Source organism: Limulus polyphemus, unplaced genomic scaffold (genome assembly GCF_000517525.1).
Source record: "Limulus polyphemus unplaced genomic scaffold, Limulus_polyphemus-2.1.2 Scaffold10, whole genome shotgun sequence".
NCBI classification, from domain to species: domain Eukaryota; kingdom Metazoa; phylum Arthropoda; class Merostomata; order Xiphosura; family Limulidae; genus Limulus; species Limulus polyphemus.
In genome coordinates this window covers 1,569,650-1,587,659 of record NW_013665620.1, presented here as the reverse complement: position 1 = coordinate 1,587,659, position 18,010 = coordinate 1,569,650, and the positions used below count along the sequence as shown (strand labels likewise).

General features: G+C 33.3%; 1 protein-coding gene across 4 annotated transcripts in view; it reads left to right on the top strand.

Annotated features, from left to right (window-relative positions):
* The window catches only part of LOC106478371 (zinc finger protein ubi-d4 B-like), a 52,906-nt gene that overhangs the window by 1,495 nt on the left and 33,401 nt on the right, over positions 1 to 18,010 (top strand). For all 4 annotated transcript variants that reach the window (XR_002609903.1, XM_022382014.1, XM_022382012.1 and 1 more), the window contains exons 2-4: positions 741 to 1,027; positions 12,644 to 12,861; positions 14,800 to 14,872. Coding sequence is in view for 3 of the 4 variants with exons in the window: in XM_022382014.1 (XP_022237722.1) it covers positions 741 to 1,027; positions 12,644 to 12,861; positions 14,800 to 14,872 (578 nt within the window). In the remaining variant the exon portion in view is untranslated. The remainder of the gene's footprint in view (positions 1 to 740; positions 1,028 to 12,643; positions 12,862 to 14,799; positions 14,873 to 18,010) is intronic.

Sequence of the window (18,010 nt, the reverse complement as noted above, 5' to 3'; positions counted from 1 at the left end):
TTTTTTTTTGAAGGAAGAGATTGAATACTAAGCTCATGAAAAGTTTTACATGAGAAACTGGTGTATTTGATTTTTTGTTTTTCAGAGTTTTTTTTTGGTAATTTCTGCTTGATCGACTCATAAATAAGATAGAAAAGTAGGTTTCAGAAATTGCATTTATCAGATTTGATCACTTGAGAATTTAGGGTAAATAACTATTTGCAAATCACTTTTGGTAGATAGAAATTTTTTTTATTTTTTTTTCAAAATTGAGAAGAGTTAAGATGGAATTTGACATTATTTTAAACATCCATTGTTTTAATTTACACCTTTGATGATATAAAACATGCAATGCATTAATAGTGTCACAGTCGAAATTGTGTGCATAATGTACTCAATGCATGAGATAAACATTGTACAAAGAACCCAGGTCTTTGTAATAAATTAAAATGTAATAAAGAGTTTAAATATTGTAGTGTCTTTCCATTTGATGTTAAATTAACATAACCTTTTATTTGAAATATATACATATTTAAATAGAGAGGTGTAAGGAGTTTGGATTGTAAGATTTTGCATAAGGTACAGATTCAACTAGGTACTTTTATCTTGTAGGACATACACATTTTACTTCTTAATTTTGTATTTTAATGTTCATTCAAAACTTAAAATTAACAAAGCTTACACATTCACAGTAGCTGTATTTATAAATGAAGTATTTCATTTGATAACTTAATACAAGTTTCTTTTTTTTCAAATTGTAGCATCTTAAATGATTCATCTTATCGAGAAGCTGTAGAAAACTCTGCAAATTATAATACTCATCTGTGCTCAGAGAGAAAAACTAGACTTCCATTTTTGGATGCTCAAACTGGAGTTGCCCAAAGTGACTCTAATCTCTGGATGCCAAAATGGCAAAGAATGCCTGGCCAGAATGAAGGACAACTATATACTTACCCTGCTCGACGCTGGAAGAAGAAACGATGGCAGTATTTAATGAATGACAGATATCTCACTGGAAGGATACGTGAAACAGATGCTACTGAAACAGGTGGTTAATCTTAGATACATTCTAAAATGGGTCATCAAAAATTAAGAATTTGTACTTCGAAGGTTATGTTGTCGTTAAAATATTTACTTGGATATATATTCAATTTAACTGAAACCTACATTTGCATTTTTTTTTTTTATCTTTGCATATTATTTTCATACAGTATTATCAGTTGGTAGACATGTATAAAGATGTGTGAAGTACACATTTATGAAAAAAAAATTACCACAGATGGTGTTGCAAGGTGATTTTAAAACTATATTTGCTTATCATGTGATATCATTAAATATTGCAGTTAAAAAGTGAGAATTTGATGTTTATACTTGTTTATTCACTCATAAATTAGTAGGATCATTACAGTTACCAGTTATTAATAAATGAGTAGAAAATCTTATTCTATCATGCCTATCTCATTTAGAATCTACTGTTGAAACAGACTTATGGCATATTGAACATTTTTGAGATGTACATTGACACTGCTGTAGCCTTAAGTTCCAATACGATACCTCACCTCTACTCACATAATAGCTTTTCTGGATTTGTGCTGCCCTCTATTTGCATAATTTTTGCCCACCACTAGCCTTGATGCTCCACCCTATCCTCACAATTTCACGTGGTATAGCTATGCTGTAGCGTGCAGATAAGCATGCAACACCCCTTCCCCCAATAGGAGTGTGAGACCTTCCTAGAGCAGCTGATTCCCTCTATACTGTAGAGCACTCTCATCACTTCTTGATTTGACATTCCAGTGTGCAGTTGTGCTTGATTTTCACTCCGTGATTTGTTGTATTGTGTGCAGTTTCACTAAATACAACTTTAGTTTGTTGTCTTTTTTTTTATAAGAGTTTTTTGTGGAAAGTTTCATTTCTTTTCCACATAATGAGCTCTCAATTTAATATTATTGCATTAGTTTCTGGTATGGATCATGCTACTACTGATTCAACTACAATTATTACTTGTGTAGCTTTGGGTTCCACACTTTCAGCAGAAGAAGTCTTGGCCTTAGTGTGTCATGAGTTAGAGTCTATAATGTGACAAGCTACATCTCCAGAACCACAGTTGGATCTCCCATTTCCTGGAGAATCTGTTCCTGAAGAGGAAGATTTGAACAGCCTTTTTCTACCTCCTGCCTTTGCTGTGCCTACCCATTATACCCCTCTTGATCTACCTTGTCCTTCATCTGCATTTTCTGAGCCAATTTTGTTGGTGACTATCCTGTGGATTCCAGCACCATGGTGATATGGTTGGCCAGGTTTGCTTATCTGTGGTTCCCTTTCACCACAAGTTCTTGGGTTCTTTAGATTCTAACAGAAGGACTGTCTATTGGTTTCCCACTCCTCTCCTTCTATCCCCATGTCTTGTTTCTTCTCCCCCTCCTCAGGATCCACTTTCTTGCCAGCATCTCTCCGAGGTGGTTTGAGATATCTTGAATAAGGACATTATAGAACAAGTGTTTCACCTTTCTTTGAGATTTTATTCCTGGCTGTTCTTTGTTCCCAAGATGATCGTGGATTGAAGTATCATTATTGATCTCTCCAACCTCAATCGTTTTCATTGACTTCCCACAGTTCACCATGGAGTCTTTTTTTGCCCTCTGATGGTCATTCACTACAGGCCATATCGATGACCAAGGTCAACGTCTCGGATGCTTACCTTTATATCCTGATTTCTCCAACATCGAGACATTACTTTTTGCTTGTTCAAGGGGGTTAGGTGTTTCAATTCCACGCTCTACCATTTGGTCTGGCATCTGCACCATACCTCTTTTGTGTCGTGGTAAGAACCTTTGCCCACCATATTCACAACCAAGGTTTGTAGTTTCATCATTATATGGACTATTGACTCCTTTTAGCTCCTTCCTAACAAGCCTTTCACAACCATACCCATTTTATTCTACAGGAAGCACTTCTGTGGGATGGCTTGTCAAACTTGAGAAGTCTCATCTTGCCACCACACAGTATCTCATTCATCTGGGGTGGTTTTCACCACCTATCTCAGCAGGACCCATCCTTTTCCTTTTTGTATGTGAGTGATGGAGCTCTTGGTTTCCAAAGCCAAGTCTTCTCCTTCTCTTTCTGCGTGTTAGGTTTTTTTTCTCTTTTGGGGATCTGGGCTTTCATGAAGTCCCTCATCCCTTGGGGTCATGCACACGTGTTGCCTTAGTGGGTGTTGCACGATCCATGGAATCTCATTCAGCATCCCTTGGACTCTGTCATTTTCGGCATTCATCTGCCTTTTCCTGTCCCGAGTTGCATCTCTTTACTAATGCTTCTCTTATGCGATGGGGGTCGTATTTGGATTCTCAAGAGATAGCCAGTCAGTGGTTGAATCTTCTCTAGATATCAACCTTTTGGAACTCCTAGCTGTTTGTTAGGCTTTTGATAATTTCCTGCTGGTGGTACAGGGCCACTTGGCTATGATCCATTCCAACAATTCAACCATTGTCTCTTACAACAATAATTAATGGGCACCCAATCCCATTCACTTTCCATTCTGTTCTTCTTGCTTGCCACATCCAGTATGCTCTGTGGTAGATTGGCTATTTAGTCACGACAAAATACTGCCAATGGCGTGGTCTGTTGCTCTTCAAGTGTTTCTGTGATTATGCTCCCAGCTGGTTACCCCCTTATGGATGCATTTGCCAGCTCAATACAAAATTTCCTCTCTCTTGGTCTCCTGTTCCACATTGTTCAGCTTTAGGAGTGGATGCTTTCCAATTTTTATCTGTATGCTTATCCTTCTATCCATCTTCTTCCCTACATTCTCTCTTACACAAACCACTCTGTGTCGAGCCCTTCTCATTGCCCCATTCTATCTTGCACATCCATGCTTTCTACTGTTGAACCTCCTTCAATCATCTCCTCCCATAACCCTTCCACTTTCCTTATCCATTCTCTAGTAATCTTAATCCTCTGTTTTTAATTCCACTGTAACCACACTCCCTCTTCTTGCATGGATTTTGTCCAGTCCCTTGTGAGGTGAGTGTGGGTAGCCTTCCTTTTTTCTTGCTCAGTGTGTTATTCTTTTTTGATGGTTTACCAGTATAAATGGTACATTTTCCATCGTTGGTCTTTGCACCATGGCCTCTCCCCTTCCCAACCAAGTGTTTTCCATCTCTTCAATTATTTTACTTGGCTTTTCGACATTGGTTTATCTGGTTTTAACATTGCGGGCTATATGGCAAGCCTTGTCCAATACCTTTTGTTTTTTACACTTCGTTCATACTTTTCATCTACTGGTTTGCTCCTTTCACTTGATTTGTCCATCCTCCCCAGTTCCCCTACCAGATTGGAATCTCATTGTTTTCCTTCATGCCCATATCCTTCCTCTCATTGAATCTTTGGCTTCTTGCTCTCCCTCTTACTTCTCTTTGCTTGTGGATGTTGGAGGTCGGATATCTTTGCTATAGACATCTCCTGTATTCTTTATCACCTATGTCCTCCTTTATCCAGATCATAGTTTTTTCTCCAAGATGTTGATGGCTCATGAAGTAAACATCACCTTCACTCCTATTTCCCTCTGGATCATCTTCTTTGTCCAGTACAGGCTCTGCATTGTTTTGTTGCCTGCACAACTTCATTCTGTTCCCATCCTTTTATACCTTGGAATTCCTCCTCTACCCATAATCTTTCTCCTGTCACCCTTACCTCATGGATGCACCAACTTATTTGTCTTGGGTATGCATAGTTATCTGAGGATTCTCATCATATTTTTCATGTTTTCTCCCTCCAGATCCATCATCTCACACTTTCCCTGGCTGTCCACTTCCATTATCCATTGGAAGAGATTGTGCAGGCTGACATGTGGACTACAACTCGCATGTTTATTGTCCACTACCTGCATCATTTGGCCATCTGTTCTTCACCTGGCTAACATTTGCTGCCTGTTGCCATTTTTCCATACCTCATTTTGACTCTTAATCCTTTAATTCTATGACTATGGGCTGGGTGGAATCCACTAGCCCCATAACCACCAAATTATCCATGAGAACAGTAATATTATAATTTTTGATAATGTTTGCATATTTTCATAAAATTTTGTAGATTACCAGGAAACATTACAAGGCTTCCATACACAAAATATTGTTTTTTTTTAAGTATTAAGATTTTTCAATTAAAGATTTGTTGTGAGCTATTTTCTTTTGGAATGTTGACAATCCAACATGCAAAGTAATTTTGATTTTAAGATTAAAAATACTTTTTTTCATCTGAAAATTTTCAAGTTTCATTTGCGTAATCTCTATACCCTCCTAAATATATTTCAAACATTCTGTTTTTAGAAAAACTTCATATTTTATGTATTTTTTCTCTACCTTAACTCTACACAGGGTTGGTCGTTTTGAACAACCACCATAAAAAATTATGAAATAAGTTTAAATTATACTTTATTTATTCTAGAATGACTGCAATTTTTAACAGGAAATCACAAATATTTCTTCTAAATAGCTTAAATCTTGTAACCTTGTACATCTATTTATATTTATAATTTTTATTTTATTGACCTTTCAGCAGTATCTGACTAACAATAGTGCTACAGAAGTTGCACTCGCATGACACACGTGCAGCCATATCCAATAGCACAAAACTGGCCTTTACAAGTGCAGCTGTCTTAGCTTTGTACTACTAGTGCACTAGTATTTTGTGAAATACAATCACATTTCAGTTACAATACATTACATATGTGTATATATGTTATTACTATTTACAAATAAATTCTTAAATTTCAGTTATTTTTCTTAAAATATAGAACAGTAAATAAAGGAATATAGTAAACAATGAACTCTACTACTTATGATTGTTTGTGTTAAGAAACTTGTACTCGCTTATCATAAACTGCTAAGCCATGTCAAATTTTGCACATGGAGTATTTAAAACAGAATAATATTTTTAGGTTTTATATATGCATTTTGAAATAAAAATAAAAATTACTATATCAATACCACAGAATTCCACAGTAATGTGTTGGGTATACTAACTAAGCTGTATTTGGCTCTAAAAATACCTCATATCCAATCAACATTTTGTCTTACATTTACTTTTCAAGCTTGCAAACAAAGAATGTTTCTAGTGCTAGATACCTTACAAAGATTGAGAAAGCCACATGGGGAAAATCTAAGCTTTCAATTAGTTATAAACACGTAATGGAGTGAAGTGGGTGTATGTAAACAAGTATTTCCAAAAATGTAAGAGGGGGGAGTCACTGTGGTAGATACGCTAAATATAATAATATCTCGGCAAATAGAAAAGATTGAGGGTTCTTATTTTATATTCTAACTTGTCAATATCAGTAATTTTTAGTTTCTAATTCCTAAAAAACTATAGACATTGTACTGTGTGTGTGTGTCATAAAACGTAATCTGACCAAACATACCACGTGACATACAAAAATCAATATTTAGCAACTTTGTTTTAATATTTACATTTAAATTAAGGAATTAACTAATATATAATACTAAAATTTGAATTCTAATCTACAATTTCATGCCAGACTTATTGACATACATTCATAAAATAATAGTTCAATAAAAATTTCAATATAAGTTCACAAACATGATGACATGCTCTCTGACATCTACCTTTAAGAAAATCTGTAGTGATACTGTTAAGGACAACACACTTTTTAAACTACTTTCTACACATGCTACTGAGTTACATTCAAAATTTAATAAAACCACTTTATTATCAATGTATTTTAGTGGAATTTTTGTTATCAAGTTAATTATAATTCAAAGTTTTATATTATCTAAATTTTTATTCCTTTTTTTTTCAAAGAAACCTCGAAAACAATAATTAAAACTTCAGTTTTGTTGTCATATGACACATTTGCAGTTAAAAATATCTTAGCTTTTGATGCTTCTATTTCAACTCATCTATGCTTTAGTACAGTGTTTGTCCAGATGAGCAAATTACACACTTATACTAAATGTTTACCATTAACTGGATTAAATTCAAAGAACTCGGTTCCAAGAATGATGTTGTAAAAGTTCTTTCCCACCAATAGGAGCCATGCTCACTTCATATTAGAAAGGGCTGTTGCTTAGCAGTAATTAAATTTGAATGGCATACTTATAACCAATAGAAAGAGCAGATTTTATAGTATTCCAAACATTATCTATAATCTAACACCAAATAAACTTTGACTACCAAGACCATACAGTTGCTCAGTACATTGCTGGAGATCATTCTCCCTAGCACTCGCCTATTTGTTTTTGCCTTATACTATTAGTTCGATAGACAGTTAATTTGCATTTAGGTTTTGCTTTTATATTTTAGTTAATTATGTATTATTTGTGTTTTAAAATTCATATTTGAAAGTTTTAATAATTATAAAAAAGGAAAACTTTGACTCACTCAAAAAGGTTTAAAATTCTAATCAAGTGCAAAAGTTTTTGTCAGAGACTAATGTGTCTCTGCTAATGATAGTGTAATATGGCCTGTGGGCATCTGTTGATGTGTGTTGACATAAATAATCAATGATAAAGAATAGGAAAGGAAAATATAATATTAAAAATAAACTTAAAAGTGAAAAGTTAAAGACATGAAAGTATGCATATGACTCAAAGAAAATATTTTAAGATTATTCAATGAAGAGTTAAAAGTTATGTACATATTTCTATTTCTTAATTTTAAACATTTCAGTGCACTGTACATTTATGATAATAGCTAAAGTTAGTACTGTGGTAGATTAAATGGAAAATAAAGTATAAACTTTTACCTTAAAAAAGCTTTTGATATTCATTTAAGAGGTTTAGAAATTATGCAAATGAAATGTGAAAACTGTAAGATAAAAAATAGTATTTTTATACTTAACATGAAAATCACCTTGCAACTGAACTATTCAGAGTGCGATTGCGAATAACTACATTAAATAACAAATTTTGAGTAGAAATAGTACCAAACTACAAAATAAAATATTTTACTTTTAATGAAACTAGATATTTTTAGAAAAATTCTTGTCAAACAATTTCATCCACTAGTTTCATTTTCCGAAAGAAATTTCACGAGAGATTCAAAACCTACTTACATTGGATATAGATGTTTTAATAGGGTTAGCTGTCAACACTGGTTTGGTTGAATTGACTGACCTTGTAACCACTTTGTACTCATTATAGTTTCCATACTATAACTTTTAATACAGTATGTGAATCTTCACAAAATTTGGTAGACTTTTAGTAAACATTACATGTTTGTACACAAAAAATCTATTTTCTTTAATTTAGTATTTTTACTAAAGATTGTTTCGTGAATATATCAAATCTTTTTTTTTTTTTAACTAGTCTGAGTGCAAAGTGAATTTTAAATTAAGATTAAAAGTACTTTTCTTTGTCTCAAAAATCACAAATTTCATTTGTGTAACCTTCAAAACCTCCTAAATAAATATAAAACTTTTTCAGTAAAGATTTTATTTTATTTGTTATTACCTCTACCCTAACAATATATTTGATTTTTCAGCCAGTAGACAAATCATCAAAGTATAATGAAAAATTATAAAATCGGAAATATAATGAGCAGCTGTGCTAAAGTAACAAATTACCACTTGTGTCATTAGACTGTTTATGTGACACCATAATACGATACTTTTGAAAGCAACAAAGCACGCGTGAAGAAATAAGCTGACTTGACCCTTGCTCCAAGAACATGATGTGGAATTTATCAGCTTAAGTATCCTATAGTGTTTACCAGAAGAATTCCCCAGAGTAATAAGATTGCACTTTGAATCTGTGAAAACATTTATAATATGGTTCAGAGCCGATCCAATAAACATTGCAGGTATTTAAGTATTACTCATCCTTCTGGGAAGTTTGAAATTTAGTGGTATACCATATAGGCAAAGATATTATTTGTTGCATGTTTATAAATACCTATTTCCCATTCAGCAAACTTATTCATTAACTAATATATACTATTTATTCACAAATGCTTAAATTTTAGTTTTTTATTAAAACATAGAAAAATAAATAAAAAATACCTCAAAAAACAAAGATTTCAAGTACTTACAGTGTTATGATATTTTGTGCTTGTGCATCGTACATGCTAAGCCTCGGATAATTCTTCTGAGTGGGGGTAAAGATGTATTAATTTTTGTAGGCTTCAAGTATACATTTTAGAAAACAAAATAATTATCAACTTACTATATTTGTGCACACAAAATCCCTTGTAATTTATCTGGGTTTCTAAACAAGCTGTATATGACTTTTAAAAAATCTCATATTTGTTCAAAACAACAACTTAGTCATCATACTTCAACAGTTTCAGCAAAATTATGACTTTGTCCTTCAAGCTATTTACATATGATTGTAAGATTTATGTACACAAAAAACTGCTTTTTCTCTTGATAGTAAATCCTTAGTCAAAAAAGTAGGTGAAACTATACAAGAGTTTCAAAAGAATGGAGTAGTGAAAGGAGCCACTATTAGATTGATTAGCTAAATGTATTGATATCTTAGCAATTCAAAGAAGTGGGAGGTTCTTATTTTATATTATAGCATATCTGTATCTCAAATTCGAGTTTCTAATTTGTTAACTACTGTACACGTTTTATAGTAGGTGTAATAAATTATAAAATGAGCAGTAAGACAATAGGAGGTGCTAGGTGACAAACAAAAATTGATATTTTGCATTTTTTTCTTTATGTTTTATTTTAAATTAAGAAATTAAAACATACATAATATTAAAATTTTAATTATAAACTGCATTTTGATGTCAATTTCATTCACGTAATAGTAAGGTTATTTAATAAAATTTTGAAAATAACTCGTTAGAAGGTCACAACATGCGCTCTTTAACCTGCCTGAAGCAAAAGGGTTAAAGGATAAGTTTTTACTTTTTTATTTCTTCCCTTTACAGTGGCCCTTTCTCCTTTCTTAGATCCCACTCTGTGGTGAATGGTGCCTGTCCAGGTGTACTTAAATGTAAATCTATGCAATACAGTTGTAAAGGTCTATAATGCTCACTGCAGAGATGGAGTGTTCCACCAGACTTCTGGAGGTTGCCTTGTGGTATTTTGCTTCATAAATAAGGCTTGCAACAGACCGTATCAACTCATGGACTATCCTGAGTAAAGTAGTGTCAGGATTGCTGCCTATCTCTCCGACCCTAGTTGAATAAACCAGGACTGTCTGCTTTTCAAAATAGGGTTTTCTTGGTCACCTATTGCACTGTCTTATGGTGCTGTGTTCCTCTGGACTCCCTACCATGTTGATACCCTCCCTATCCCAGTTGAGTACTGGAATCCTTGCCACTTACCAGTTCCTATCCACAGGGTGGTGGACTATAGAGGCTTCCTCCTGAGTGTGACCTATTCAACTCAGTTGAAAGTAAGGTGGTGGTGTTCTGTTAGTGTAGATGGTGAGTATTCTCCTCCAGAAGACAAATATCCAATGCTGCCTGGTTTGGCACTCCACCTGCAGTTCACCCCTCTGGCTGGCTTTCACCCATCCTATAACTGCCTGAATGTCAATTCCTGGGTGGTCTGGTGTTGAATTGGTGTAGGACCAGCCAACATACGTCCTGACACATGTGGTTGATAGGGGCCCTCCTTTTACTACAGAATGGATGAAAAGTTACTGCTGCCAGGTTTTGAACTAGAGTTGACCCACATTTGTATTCCCCCTTCCTAGTGTTACTTGGGTATTGGATTCCCGAGTGGCCTGGTGTTGGTTGTGTACTGGGTCTGCATACATGCCCTGGCTGGGACCCTCCTCCTACTGCAGAACAGAAGACAAATGCTGGACTGAAGTTGATCCACTGAATGTGAGCGGACACACCCTAGCACCTCTACACCATCTGGCATGTTCAAGTACAGTTTGGACCTGCATCTTTTCCACCCAATATAGCAACACGTATCTTGACAATGGGTAAAGAATATACCTGGTACAGATGGGGTGTGGGCTATCTTGAGTGTGACCCTACATAAGGGTATCACACTATACGAGTTCTCTTCAGATGCTCTCTGAAGAGTGCTCAACTCAGTAACTTTTGCACTGCTCCCTTCACTGTTTTAATGTGGGATTCTAGCTATTATGTGATTGGAGGTTAATATTTTCCTAAACTGAACATTTATTTCTAATATATATTTACCTCCTCTCACAATTTCCACCTGCCCTTCCAATTCTGGTGTGATTTGGTTTGGCTAGTTATGACCAATCATGAAGTGATTAACATGGGCATGCTTATAGAGGGTGCTAGTTATGATAGGGGTAGTGTTGCACTCCTGTTGGTGGAGGGTCGCTGCATGATCATATGCATTTTAGTATTCACTAATAAGTGGGAGTAGCAAGGTTAGTGGTGAGCAAACATTTGCACTGGTAGAGGGCAATACAAGTCGAGAAAGCTTTTTGTGAGAGGAAATAAGCATCTTTCAGAAATATATTTTCATTTTAGGAAAATGTTAACTTCCATAGGAGGCAAAATTTAAAGTTTGTTGATTACATGTTGTTTGGGAAAGAGTGCATTGTTTATTCTATACCGCAGTTATTTTAAGCTTATGGTGAATTTTGTGAAGAAATTACTTTCAACATAAAAGTAGTCATCAGACTTTTGGTATCCTTCTGTTATGTCTTATTTTGTGTTCTGTTTAGTTTTTTTTTCTAATTCCTCCATGCTAATGATGTAATGTTGTCTGTTATCTTTTAACTTACAGTATTTTCATTTCTTAGTCTCTTTAAGTTATGATAGTTTCATGTAATTCTGGGAGAAATTATTAAATTACAAATTGTTTTTTATATTTTAGAAGATTGTTTATTGTTTAACATGGTTTCATAGAAGTCATTCAGCATAGTACATTTTTTGTCTTGGTATGTTTCATGAAATATTTTTTTAAGGAAATCCTGGTTTTCCTAAAATTCATAATGAACACCAAAAAATATATGGAAAATCAAAATTTTGATTTTTTAATAGTAATATATGTATAAATATATATATTTTTTGAAATAGAAAGATATTTTACAGTTAACATAAGTCTTATTAAAATGTTATTTATTTTACATAACATCCCAAATTTCAAGTCTAAATTAAGTTAATATTTTACAAAAGAAAACTTTGTGGGGAAAACAAACAAAAATAGTTTTGTGATTTGACTCTTCAAGGAAAGTGCTGAAAAATTCGATGTTTTTATGTGGTATGATACACATATACCTTCTAAAGATTAAGTTACAACAAATACAATATAACATAAAAATTGATCATTATAATATTCTGTAGCTTTGACCTGTGGTTTTATAGGAAATTTTAATGTTTTTATGTGGTATGATACACATATACCTTCTAAAGATTAAGTTACAACAGACACAATATAACATAAAAATTGATCATTATAATATTCTGTAGCTTTGACCTGTGGTTTTATAGGACATTTTAATGTTTTTATGTGGCATGATACACATATACCTTCTAAAGATTAAGTTACAACAAGACACAATATAACAAAAATTGATCATTATAATATTCTGTAGCTTTGACCTGTGGTTTTATAGGAAATTTTAAAATGATTTTATTGCTAGGTGTCTTACGGAATTTGTGGACACTTATCCATTTAACTTTTTTAACAGTCTGCTTCTTATTTGGAAAAACTGTATTTTAGATAAAAGTTTTTCAGTTATTGTTATTTAAAATCTAGACATCCATCAAATCAGTGTTGTGGAAAATGCTGCTGTTGGTCTTGAAGATGGAGGAGAGAACAGTCTTGACAAAGTTACTGAAGATTCTAAAGATTCGTGGTTTCGAGAATATGAGGATGTGAATGAATTCCCTGATCTTGGTGATCCTGAAGATCCAGAAACTGATTTTGATGATTTTGAAGAAACTTACACTCGTAAAAAGAAAAGAAAAGTTCGGGTTAGCTTTTACACTTTATACTACATATATGTGTAAACATAACTGTCAGGATTCTGATGTTACTTGTGTAACTTAGCTGGTTTAGGATAAAGATATGCATTTGGTTTAGTTGCATTTTCAGAAAGCTTTTGGTAAGTGCCACTACACCAATTAGACTAGCACATAAATTTGTTAAATACATGGACGGATTATCATGTGGGATGAAGCAGAAAGTTGTTATTAATGGATTTCAGTCTAACTGGACTAATGTTATAAGTGGAATACAGGGACTGCTACTGTTCTTCATTTAAGTTAATGACACTGATAGAGGCATTGTCAGGAAATTAAGTGTATTGCTAATATAAGAATCACATTTCTGGTTGGTTCTAGTGAATATATTATGGTTTTACAGAGAATTGGTTTTGTTAGTTGGACCAGCTTGTGGCACATGGTATTTAATTATAAGTGTAAGGTTATGTACATGGGATGTTAGTTATCATAACGTGATTTAGATAGGAATCCTCTTAATTATGTGGGTTATCAGTTGAAACAACTCTTAATCCTTTGAGACAGTGTTCTGTTGCAAGTGATAAAGTTAACAGAATTTTGGCTTGTATATTTATAGGAGTATTGACTATAAGTCTAAAGAGTCCATAGTTTTGTTGCATAAGCTAATAGTTAGATTTCTTTTAGGGGATTGCATCCAGTTTTAATCTTTTTTTTTTTGGAAGGACATTGAATTGTTAGAGAAGCGTCAGAGGACAGTTACTTATTCCTGCAATGAATCGGTTGTCATACAAGAATAGGTTGAAACATCTTAACTGGTTCTCTCTTGAAAAGAGAGAGGTGGGTTGATATAACTATTGAAAATTATTAATGGAATTGACCAGATTAATGCATCAGAATTTTCCTGTTAAAATCTGAGGCCAGTAAGACCATAGGCCATAAATTTAAGACTTGAAAAGGTTAAGCACATCTCCAGTTGAGAGTTTTATTTCTATACTAGGGTGGAAAATCTATGGAACAGAGTGCCATCTAGAGTAGTAGAGATTGCAACTTAACAGGAGTTTAAACAAAGGATTATGTTGGAAATTAAGGATTGGGAGTTTGGATATTCTTGCTGGGCCAAAAGGTCTCTTAATGTCTCATAATTTATAACCTTTTTAATTTTGAACAGGCTATAGTATATCTGATGGGTATGTTCCTTATGTGCTGTATAAATTCAAGCATGTATGAACATACTCTAAGACCAAAATGAAAGAGTTTGATTTTAATGATTCTTACTTCTAAAAGATAGATTTAATTGGTTACTGTAAGTTTTTTAATGTCTATTTAGAAGGCCCTAGATTCATGTCAGCTATAGAGAATTTCTATGGTGTACTTTTTTTGTTGGTATTATCTTCAGTTATATACACGTATAGATAAGAGCCATAAATGAACTTTCTACTCGTAACATACAGCTATTGACTTGATTATTAAATTGCTTATTTTCTTAGGTTTTTTTCTTTCATCTTGAATCTTCCTTTTTAATTGTTTCATGAGTGGATTGTGCTTAAATATGCTTCTATTGCTGTAGAAACAAATAAAAGCTGTTGTATGATTAAAAACAAAACAGCAGGGTTATTCTATACCAACAGAAGTGTTAGTTTTGACTAGTTTGACACACTTTTATTTATAATATCTGATTTTGAAACTCACTAAATTTTTATTACATAACTATTGTGAACACACATGACTAAGTGTATAGAGGCAATAAGAAAGAGTTAAAGACAAAATGGACAGTATTATTTTACCCTAATATTTAATTAATGCTGAAAAGTTTCAGGATTATTCATCTGAGTATTCTTACTAAAAGTAAAATGTGAAATGCCAGATAAGTGTATTAAAGTCACAAGTTTTAACTTTAGATGAGCAGTGCACTTTTTGATCTAATTATTTTTGTGCCTTCCATAAATGTAGCAAAGCACTCGAGGTAGAAAGAGAGGAGAAAGAATAGAATATACAGATGCTGAGAAGCCGTACAGTTGTGAGAGTAAGTTTTATTGATGAATCAATAGTGTAAAAATGTTCTTGATAAAAGTGACAATTGTGACGGAAATAAAAGATTTTCAATTGTTATTATTGATGAAAAAAATATATTTTTGTTACTTTTGTAAAAACTCAATCTTTTCAGGGTTATGAAAGTTACCATAAATTTGTTAAAGTAAACAAATGATTAAAAATCTTATTAACTTTTAATTTAATTTGATATGTTTCTAATACATAAAAATATTATTGATAGTTCTTACAGAAAGTTTATGCTTTTCTGGGCTAAAAATGATTAAACAGCTGAAAGTTAACTTTTCTTTTTTATTTGGTCCAAAAATAGTCAATTTTTACAGGTAACTTAAAGCAAATGCCATTAGTTATGCTTTTCTATCATTAGGTGACAGAAGCATATAATTATTATAATTTTTTTCTAAATGTGAGGTAACCTAGGCCAATAAGCTTTTTCTCATTTGCTTTTTCTACACCACTTGCAAAAATTAAAGGATAATGAGGTTTTGATTTTTTTTTAATTTGAAGGAAAAGACACAGAGACATTCAATGTTGACAAAACTTGTTTATTACAAATACCACAGGTAAACAATACCAAGCAAATCAACAAATTCATATACAAATATCAACGGAAAAATAATTTATTAAGATAAATAAATTTAACAAAATGAGTCTTTAGTAGCTGGTAGGTCCTCTTCTGTTGTTTATGATTTCTCTGCACCTGTTCCCCATACTGATGATGATATTTTTGATAACTTGCTGGGGCAGCACACTCCACTCCTGGATGAGGGCAGCTCTGAGATCCTGGACAGTTGTTGGAGCAGATTGATTGTCTCTAACTGCTCTCCCTAGTAAGTCCCACACATGATCAATTGAATTAAGGTCTAGTGATGTAGCAGGCCAGTCCAGTATCTCTATTACTTCATCCTGAAAAAATTGCTTCCTGATCCTGGTGGTGTGAGGATGGGCATTATCCTGCTGATACACGAACTTATCTCTGACAGCACTAACAAAAGGGTGAACAGTGGGTTGCAAGATCTCATCCACATAACATCTTGCTGTCAGGGATCCTCAATCCATTACATAGAATTCTGTATGCCCCTGCAGGCTGATGCCTTCCCAGAACATGATTGAATATTGCTCTCTTTCACGTCTATAGACCTTATACATTGATAACTTGAAGATACACAGAACCTGCATTCATCTGTGAATAGTACAGAGGTCCATTGCTGAATGATCCAGGTGACATGCTCCTGGGCAAACTCCAACTGGCTGCTTGGTTCTTTGGGGTTAGTACAGAAGCTCTTACTGATATCCTGGACCTGAGCCCAGTCTAATGGAGTTTGTTCCTGACTGTTGAGCACAATACACACATTCCATTGGCTTGCTGAAGTTTGTTTCTGAGGTTCTAGTGCTAATGGGGCAGTTTTTAAGGGCTAAATTCCATAGATATTAGTCGTCTACTGTACCTGCAGTCCTTTTGCAACCCTGGCCTGGCCTCCTGGTTTATTCTCCTGTGATCTGTTATCTGCATCACAATCTACTGACCATAGATTGTGACACCCCCATGCCTGTGCCTCCTCAGTCTAGGTGAAGCCCTCCTGAAGCAGAATGATGGCTCTGTAAGATTCAGTTTCATTTAATTGGTTTCTAACAGTTTGCACACTCTTTGCAAAAGTCAATACCAGCAAAAAAAATCCATAAATCTAGAATTCTTCTCTAATTAATCAAAATTAGCCTTTTGCTTTCCAGAACTTGGGTCATTTCTCATAAAGGCCTATTACATAAAGAATCATTGTTGTATAAACTTGCAAGTGCTAGGTAAGATTAGTGTAATCTTCTACAATAAGCATGCTAAATTTGAAAAAAATTATAAATTAAAAATATACAAATTTAAACAAATCTCATTATTCCTTCATTTTTGTGAGTAGTGAATGTTATTCTAATAGTATAGAGATTAAAATATTTAAGTTCAGTATAAGATTAGAATACCTAACTTTGAACTTAGGATTTTGAAGGAGAGTTACCCATGATATAAAAAGCTAGAAACATAACACAAGGGCTGTGTTCAAAAGTTTGTTTTGTAGCCAGATATTCGAAGGTGCACAATTTGATCTTTAGATTTGCATAATTCGTATTACTTAAACAACAATTGTATTAAAATCTACTACTGAATCATTTTATATAAAACATCTTTATTATGTTTAATATATATGTTTAACTAAAGAACAGTGTTATGTTAAAAAAAATGGGAAAATGACTGATAATCTCCTTTGAACAGTGACTGTCAAATAAAACTGTTTTTCCTAATTACGCTGCAATTCTTTTAATTATCTACAAAGGTGGTCCTGCCATGTAAGCTTTCTATATATGTTTGAGTATTGCAAGCAGAGTTGATTACATGTACATAAACAACATGTTTTTATTTGTATTTAAATTATGAAACCATGATTACTCTTGTATGTAACATGTTTTGAAACTACATGTGAATTTTTTATTCAAATCAAATTTATTACTTGTTAGATAAATTGGTTTTCAATTAAAGATAAACTTGTAGCTATGATGATGGTTGCCATTATATTATACAAGTTAGTAATATTGAAGGTTTTAATATATTTTCAATAATGTGTTCCAATCCCTCAAAGGTCAGAATGCACCCTTTATTATGACTGTACGTAACACACTAGTTAGAATTCTGTGGTTACTGTTTTTAGTCTTCAGAATCTAAAGACTGAGTTCTTTTTTAATTGTCTGATCCTTTTTTTTATCAAACTTTCTACTATTTTTCTACTTCTTTTCTGAGTGTGAGTGGATAATGAAATGCAAGTTCTTTGTTCAGAGTAATGATACTGTAAGTTCTAAGTTGAATCTACTTAATAATGAGTTATGAATTTAAGTGGGTGATGATGCACTGAGTTTTGAGTCCTTGGTAAAAAGTCTGGTATGTTATATGCTATCCGAAGTCTTCCCCATTTGGCCTTGAACCAACTATTTAACTCTTTTTTTTTTTCAGCACAGGCTCAGTCCTTGGGACCGACTTCATAACCATTTTGTGCTTGTTATTCTTTTCTTGCTATAACTTTTAAATTAGTAAGTGAATGTTAATGAAATTTGGCAGATTATCAGTAAACAT